The sequence below is a fragment of the Mangifera indica genome, chromosome 3, assembly GCF_011075055.1.
Source record: "Mangifera indica cultivar Alphonso chromosome 3, CATAS_Mindica_2.1, whole genome shotgun sequence".
Classification (NCBI taxonomy): domain Eukaryota; kingdom Viridiplantae; phylum Streptophyta; class Magnoliopsida; order Sapindales; family Anacardiaceae; genus Mangifera; species Mangifera indica.
In genome coordinates this window covers 18,567,474-18,576,581 of record NC_058139.1, presented here as the reverse complement: position 1 = coordinate 18,576,581, position 9,108 = coordinate 18,567,474, and the positions used below count along the sequence as shown (strand labels likewise).

The 9,108-nt window shown below is 33.2% G+C and overlaps 1 protein-coding gene across 1 annotated transcript; it reads right to left on the bottom strand.

The window, feature by feature from the left end:
• Window positions 1–257: 257 nt before the first annotated feature.
• Window positions 258–1,381, bottom strand: LOC123210964. The gene is made up of 2 exons (XM_044629462.1): window positions 1,107–1,381; window positions 258–1,020 (listed from the first exon to the last, which is right to left on the bottom strand). The coding sequence occupies exons 1-2, from the start codon at window positions 1,191–1,193 to the stop codon at window positions 532–534; spliced, it is 576 nt and encodes a 191-aa protein (XP_044485397.1). The 5' UTR covers window positions 1,194–1,381; the 3' UTR covers window positions 258–531.
• Between the last annotated feature and the right edge of the window lie 7,727 nt (window positions 1,382–9,108).

Genomic DNA, 9,108 nt, shown 5'->3' with positions numbered 1-9,108 from the left:
TGCAAAGTAAAACTTCTGAAAGGTCCAATGTTAACATAACACGTGGAGGGAAACTGGAAAGATTAACCCCTGAATGGTCCATGTTAACAGCGGAGCCAACCACCAATTCAAACTTATAAGAATCATCGTAAAGATTACATTAAAGTAGATTATATCAAATTTTGTGATAAATGATGAAGATGGAATGAAAATTTGAGGTTTGTCTTTACTCGATTTAACCATTTAGACACTCACTGTCTTGGCAATAATGCACAGAATAAAGGAAATATGAAGTGACCGACTTCATTAGTTGCAGAAATCAATAAAATTATAAATACAAATTGAACACAAAAGGGGGAGGAGAATTCAGCCTTTCCTCCCTCCACCATAACCAGAGGATCAAGCAAACAAACACCTTTGCAGCTAATTTACAGAAACCAGATGGCGGGGAAATCCGAAATACCTAAGAGAGCCCCCACAACCACAAGCTCAAAAACCAAATCTTTAAGAAAACTTAAAATTTATATTATATACGAGAGAACTTAAAATATTCTAAGTCACCAAATATAGTGGCATTGAAGAAGTAGACATTCTCTGGCGTTGTTGCTGCTCCATGTTGAGCTCCCTGAGACTCAAATACGGAACTTGAAACTCACTCCTGTTCACCGGAGAGAGAATTCGGGCAAGTGGGCCTGAAGACGGCCGGCTTGTGCTTCTATATGGAGTACTTGACCCACTTCTGCTCTCCGTTATGTAAAGTGGACCCGACATTGAAGCCCTGAAAGCTCTAGCTCTTGCGTGATGCACATCATGTTCAAAATTATTAGTCTGAATATCATCACATTCATGGTGGTTGTTGGAGAGCCACTTCCATTTGAAGAACAACAGAGCGTTTCTCCACCAGCGTTTCTTCTTAGCCTTGTTATAGAGGGTCTTCTTGACCTTGGACTCTTCTCTTGAGATGGGTTTCTGAAGCTTGAAGTGAAACGAGTCAATGGATCTTGATAACTCTTTCTTCTGCTTCCTTGCTTCTTCTAACACCTTCTTTTCAACAAACCAGTCAGTAACAACACTACACTGCAAAGCGTGTGCAACATAAAAAGAGAAAGAAAATAAGTAAACGAGACCTGAAAGTAATCGATTTGAGGGTCAAAGCCATAGTCACTGAAGTGTTGAGACTCTGGTAAGGGAAAAATGGGTGACTTGTGTGACATTTTTTTCTTCAAAATCCTTTAGACTACTTGTGGGGGCATCTCCTCTGTTTTGGTGAGTGAAAAAGAAGACTTTGGGGGCTGAAGATGCCGTTGGCGATGGTAAACCCTGGTAAAGTAAATGCTAATGTTGGTGGTGGTGGCATCTTTTTCGGAGCTTAATTTATTGAAACATGCATTTAGGAATTGGATGGAATATGTTTACATTATTATAAAAGCTTCTTTCTTTATTGAGTAATTCACATTTAAAAGAGGAGCCCAGACGCTCCTCTTACTTCCCGTCAACTTTGTTTTCAACCATGTGATGTGCTGACCGTTTAGATGTGGACTCTTTTGGATTTTACTGTATCAATCTGAACTCAAAGTTTTATTTTGAGCCATTGGGTATGGGTAAAATCATATACATTTTTGTATTATTGAATATTCTATTTGTTTCTTATTTTTAAAAAATATAAAATATCCAAGTTTATGCCCATTGAACAGTTAAATTACATATTCGCATCTCATTCTTTTAACGAAAATTTGACGAAAGATGTTAATTTATATGGCTTGAAACTTTAAACTTGCAAAAAGTCATAACATAGGAGAATCTTGGCAACCTTTTTCCAATAGATTTATTCTGTTGTGATTAAAAAATATAATTTATTATCTCAAATTAAATATAATAATTGTTTATAGTTATTTATTTTTATTAAATTTTATTAAATATAATACTAATAATTTATTTTTAATCACTTTTAAATAATTATTTTTAAGGTGTTATATTATTTTTTTATAATAAAATATTATGTAAATAGAGTGTATTATTATTTTCAAAATGTAGTTACAGAGAATGAGCATTACATCAGACGTAAACATCACGTGATTATATGGAAATGGAAACATCACGGGTGACTCGGGCCGAGAGTAAAAGCAGTCATAAGTGAACCAAAAGCTCACGTGAACTATTTAATTCCATTTTTCTCCAGTTTCCCCTCAGGCTCAGTTCCAAATTTTGACTGATTTGGCCTTTGACTTGGTTACTCAACTTCGCTCGCCAAGATTTCATTGAGGGAAATTATTAAAAATGGCCAAAATACCCTCCCACTAAGCAAAAATGCCCAAAGTCATTATTTTCAAGCAAAAATGCCCAAATTCACTATTTATAACAAAAGTGCCCATGACTTTTTCTAAAATACCAAAATTACCATTCCCTTCATTTATATAAATCTCCTCACTCACTAGAAGGGTTTAAATGAAATTTTATTAAAATTAGGGGGTATTTAATATTAAACATTATAAAAGCATTATAAATTTCTCAATGAAATTTTAGGAATATATAATTGAGGGGTCAAAAAAATATTATTAAAATTTGGGGGGCATTTTGATATATCGACTCATATTTTTCAGATTTCCAAAGAATTTTTCGATTGTTGTCATTCTAGGGTTTTTCAACTTTTAGAATTCGAACTTCAGTTCTATTTTTTCGAATTTTACCGTTTTACGAGATATTGACTTATATTTTTCAGATTTCCGTAGAATTTTTTGATTGTTGCCATTCTAGGGTTTTTCAACTTTTAGAATTCGAATTTCAGTTCCGTTTTTTTGAATTTCACCGTTTTACGAGATATCGATTCGTATTTTTTAGATTTTCGAAGAATTTTTCGATTGTTGTCATTCTAGGGTTTTTCAACTTTTAGAATTCGAATTTCAGTTCTTTTTTTCGAATTTCACCGTTTTACAAGATATCGACTCGTATTTTTCAGATTTCCGAAGAATTTTTTGATTGTTGCCATTCTAGGGTTTTTCAACTTTTAGAATTCGAATTTCAGTTCCGTTTTTTTGAATTTCACCGTTTTACGAGATATCGACTTGTATTTTTTAGATTTCTGAAGAATTTTTCAATTGTTGCCATTCTAGGGTTTTTCAACTTTTAAAATTCAAATTTCAGTTCCGTTTTTTCGAATTTCACAGTTTTACGAAATATCGACTCGTATTTTTCAGATTTTCGAAGAATTTTTCGATTGTTGCCATTCTAGGGTTTTTCAACTTTTAGAATTCGAATTTCAGTTTCGTTTTTTCAAATTTTACCGTTTTACGAGATATCAACTTGTATTTTTCAAATTTCTGAAGAATTTTTTGATTGTTGCCATTCTAGGGTTTTTGAACTTTTAGAATTTGAATTTTAGTTCTGTTTTTTCGAATTTCCTGTTTTACGAGATATCGACTCGTATTTTTCAGATTTCTGAAGAATTTTTTTATTGTTGCCATTCTAGGGTTTTTCAACTTTTAGAATTCAAATTTCATTTTCGTTTTGTCGAATTTCACCGTTTTACGATATATCAACTCATGCTTAATAGTAACATCAGTCAAATCACATATAGAATAAAATCAAATACATATCCATATCTAACCACATATAAAGTATATCATACACATATGCACATACAATAAATATATACATACAAACATATGAAGAACGATAAATAAACAACGAGGTAACTAAATATACATCTGTGAGCTACTCGATATAGTGAAAATACAACTGCGATGCTAAACGTTGACACATAGAGGTAGATGACTCCTAGGGAAAATAAACGCTCCATGACAACGTCAAACACTCAAAAAATCGTAACATAAACACGCCATAGTCACCGGAGCCCACTCCCTGTTGAGGGACATCCGTCGCTCGATACAAAGTGAGGGAATCACGTCGTGGAGTCCTCCCAGAAGCTATCCAAAAACTCTTCGCCTCTAATAACACAGGAATGAATGTCATATATGGTCGCATGCTCTGCTCAAGAGTCCCCATATTCCCCGAATATGATACCTCTGAATCGTATACCGTAATCGACCACTCACGAAAATCTATAACTCCGACGACCCAATGTGCGTTGTCAAAGTTTATAGGGATGTAAACCTATAAACAGTGACAAATTTTAGTTAATTATCATTGTCATCAACCAATTCAATGTAATAGAAATATATATATACTATACCTGATCGACCATCCCCCATGGTTTGCACAACAATTCCCAGGGTATACGCTGCGTCAACCATCCTCGTGAAGAGCCCCGAAAACTTAAACTTGTCAATCAGTATGGTCTGCCAACTCTTCCAAGCCATCTCAATATGGCCTCCGAAGAATGTGTGGGCAGTCGTCCAACATTGGGAAATTTCATATATAACAATACTATAATATAATAATGACATTTAACAATAAATATAAATTTGAAATGTGAGATCCTCCTAATGATGAAGATATAGAAGTCAAAATAATTGTAACATATAATGAATTAATCGACTTATTAATTAACTAGTACATACCGGATCACCAGTGAAAATACGACATATATGAGTCTAACTAGGGACGTCTCGCGTACGCCACCTAAACATCCGTGGGGACGAATAGGGATCAACAAGGTTAATCCAATCGTGTAACGTGTCCAGAGTCTCATATATCCAATACTGCAATATAATCATATACGATTTAAATAAATCAATTCATATTTTTTCAAATTAATATATATAATCAATAAATTAAAACTAACCTGAAATGCGAAAGGAAATCCGTAGAGGTCGTATCTACGCATCTCAGGCATCCGTCCAGAGCATACTCTGTCACTCGCCTGTGACATAGACTCGTATGTCATATGCCACACGGGAATACCCCAGGGGTAGGAATTAAACCCGTCCAGATGATCAACCAACTGTAAATACTCTGAAGACACCTTCTTTCGTCGATCATTCCCCAACAACACCATGTGAAGAACATACAATAAGGCCATCTTGACAGCGTCAATATCGTCATCCTCTCATGGCCTCGACAAGAAAACACGCTTTAGGTCATGATACTGCACCTTAGGACAATCTCGAAAGTACGTATCTCTGATCCTATGTCTGGAGGAGCGAGGAATATATGAAGAGATATCAATGCATCGGCTAAATGAAAGACCGGTCACCAAAGAAAACTCAAACGGGCTAAAACGAACATCAACCCCGCTAATCCAAAACCAAAACTCGTCTCTAATAGAGAATCGATGTAGCTGCTATAGTAGGAATGAATGAACTAATATACCAGAGAATTTGGTCTCGGATAAACGAAGAAGATACCCGAAACATGTCCTCTCAAATAGTCGTAACTGCTCCGGGGTCAGTGTAGACATAATCCTAGATAATGTTGTGCGTTGTGCACGACATATCAGATCTATCCGGAAGTGTCTGGACTCATCAGAGATTCGCAGCTCGCTTTCAACACGTCTTCTTTTGCGAGAAATATCCTGCAAAAATTTACAAAATTCGTTAGTCATTCATAAATAGCAAATATGTAAACAAATGTCTTCATTGAAAAATCATAAAAAGATAAAAAATACAAAACAATAAAAAAGTGATCGCAAAATTTTAAAATAAGATTTCAAGATTGTAAAACAGTTAAAAGAAAAAAACAAAACTGAAATTAGAATTTTATACGTTAAAATACCATCAAATGTTAACAATCGAAAAAACGGAACTGAAATTCGAATTCTAAAAGTTGAAATACCCTAGAATGGCAACAATCGAAAAATTCTTCAAAAATCTGAAAAATACGAGTCGATATATCGTAAAATGGTGAAATTCAAAAAAACGAAACTAAAATTTGAATTCTAAAAGTTGAAATACCCTAGAATGACAACAATCAAAAAATTCTTCAAAAATCTGAAAAATACGAGTCGATATATCGTAAAACGGTGAAATTCAAAAAAAGGGAACTGAAATTCGAATTCTAAAAGTTGAAATACCTTAGAATGACAACAATCGAAAAATTCTTCAAAAATCTGAGAAATACGAGTCGATATATCGTAAAATGGTGAAATTCAAAAAAAGAAAACTGAAATTAGAATTCTAAAAGTTGAAATATCCTAGAATGGCAACAATCATGAAATTCGAAAATCTGAAAAATACGAGTTAATATCTCGTAAAATGGTGAAATTCGAAAAAACGAAACTGAAATTTGAATTCTTAAAGTTGAAAAACCCTAGAATGGTAACAATCGAAAAATTCTTCGAAAATCTGAAAAATATGAATCGATATCTCGTAAAATGGTGAAATTCGAAAAAACAGAACTGAAATTCGAATTCTAAAAGTTGAAAAACCCTAGAAAGGCAACAATCAAAAAATTCTTCAGAAATCTGAAAAATATGAGTTGATATCTTGTAAAACGGTGAAATTCGAAAAAACAGAACTGAAATTCGAATTCTAAAAGTTGAAAAACCTTAGAATGGCAACAATCAAAAAATTCTTCAGAAATCTGAAAAATAAGAGTCGATATCTCGTAAAACGGTGAAATTCGAATTCTAAAAGTTGAAAAACCCTAGAATAACGACAATCGAAACATTCTTTGAAAATCTGAAAAATACGAGTCGATATCTCGTAAAACGGTGAAATTTGAAAAAACAGAACTGAAATTCGAATTTTAAAAGTTGAAATATCCTAAAATGGAAACAATCAAAAAATTCTTCGGAAATCTAAAAAATACGAGGTCATTATATCGTAAAATATGTTCGAAAGGCACAAAAAATGAAAAACTTAATCTCAAATTCGAAAACTACATATTGAAAAATCTTAAAACAGAAAAAACGGATATAAAATTTGAAAACTACACGTCGAGAAATCCTAGATGTGAAAAATATTATTTAACCCCTAAAAAAATCTCTATTGCAAGCTGGTCCAATATTTATCCCTTGCCCCCTCAGTAATTTTCAAATCTATTACCGCCCCTGCAGTTTCTAAAAAGTAAATTTTCACCCCAACCCACTGTCACACATGGCAAATTTCAGAAACGCCCACCATGAACTAATAATACCACCATATCCCTAATGTTTTTAAAAAGCCACTAAACACCCCTAATCCATTGTCACAGTGGGAAACACTGTTCCCACTGTCGCACTGCTGATGGCCTCGGAGGCTTTTTTCGGCCAAAAATCGGTCATTTCGGCCTCCAATTTTAACATAAATCGAATCTACATAAGCTATAACACAAAACCCTTCAATAAATTCAACGAAAACACCTAAGAATCAAAACATATTAAGCATTGTACAAAATCGAAACCCTAATATTTCAAACCGCAGAATCTCACTCAAATCTCAATAATATTAACAATAACTTGATTCAAACAAGATTACGAAAGATATACTAACCTTCTTGACCATTTTGGCTCGTCGGAAAGCAAGAAAATCAACGGAAATCGACTTCACAGTGGGACGATAGTGGGCGACGGTTTATAGTGGGAAAAAAGTCTATTTTTCTTTGGATTTGCACAGTAAAAATGGACGTTTCACAGTGGGAAATAAGAAATTTTGCCTTGTTTATATATAGGGGTAGTTTAGATATTTCACAAATGTTGGGCATTTTTACTTTAATCTGATTTTTTTGGGTAATTTCCTTAAGCCCCCTTACTTTTGCCCATTTTTAATAATTTCCCTTATATATATAAAAATAATATTTTATTATATAATTAAATATTATTTTTTATTTAACTTAAATTAATTTAATTTTATAATAATAAACCACTTAAATACATAAATTGTGACTATATCATCAATGAAAGGGAAATTATAAAAAATAGGCAAAAGTAAGGGGGTTTAAGCAAAATTGCTCAAAAAATTCAGATTAAAGTAAAAATGCCCAACTTTTGTGAAATGTCGAAACTGCCCCTATATATAAACAAGACAAATTTTCATATTTTCCACTGTCACTATGCAAATCCAAAAAAAAATCGCCCACTGTCCCACTGTCCACTGTCGTCCCACTGTCAAGCCGATTTTTGATGATTTTCTTACTTTCCGGCTATCGAAAATGGTCAAGAAGGTTAGTATATCTTCCGTAATCTTGTTTGAATCAAGTTATTGTTCATATTATTGAGATTTGAGTGAGATTTTGCTGTTTGAAACTTTAGGGTTTCGATTTTGAACAATGCTTAATATGTTTTGATTCTTGACTGTTTTCGTTGAATTTGTTAAGGGGTTTTGTGTTATAGACTATGTAGATTTGATTTGTGTTGAAATTGGAGGCCGAAATGACCGATTTTTGGTCAAAAAATACGTCTGAAGCATTCGATAGTCCGACAGTGGGAACAGTGTATCCCACTGTCATGACGAACACTCCCACTATGACAGTGGGTTAGGGGGGTTAAGTAGCTTTTTTAAAACATTAGGGATCTGGTTGTCTTAGATTAGTCCACTATGAGCGTTTCTGAAATTTGTCATGTGACAGTGGGCTGCTGTGTGAATAGCGTGGGTTGGGGTGAAAATTTACTTTTTTGAAACTACAGAGGCGGTAATAGATTCGAAAATTACTGAGGGGGCAAGGGATAAATATTGGACCTGTTTGTAATAGAAATTTTCTCAGGGCGTTGTCACGGAGCATCAATTTTCCCCGAGAGTCGTCTACCTCTATGCATTGATGTTTAGCGTCACAGTTGTATTTTCAATATATCGAGTAGCTCACGGATGTATATTTAGTTAGCTCATTGTTTATTTATCGTTCTTTATATGTTCGTATGTATATATTTATTGTATGTACGTATGTGTATGATGTACTTTATCTGTCATTTTATATAGATATATATTTGATTTCATTTTATATGTGATTTGAGTGATGTTACTATCAAGCATGAGTTGATATATCCTAAAATAGTGAAATTTAAAAAAACAAAAATAAAATTCGAATTCTATACGTTGAAATACACTAGAATGTTAAAAATAGAAAAATCAGTCGAAAATATGAAAATACGAATCGTTTTCAAAGAATTTTTTTGTATTTTATTTATTTCAAAAATATGAAAATCAATCGATATATCATAAAACGTTGAAATTCAAAAAAACGGAACTGAAATTCGAATTCTAAAAGTTGAAATACCCTAGAATGATAACAATCAAAAAATTCTTTAGAAATCTGGAA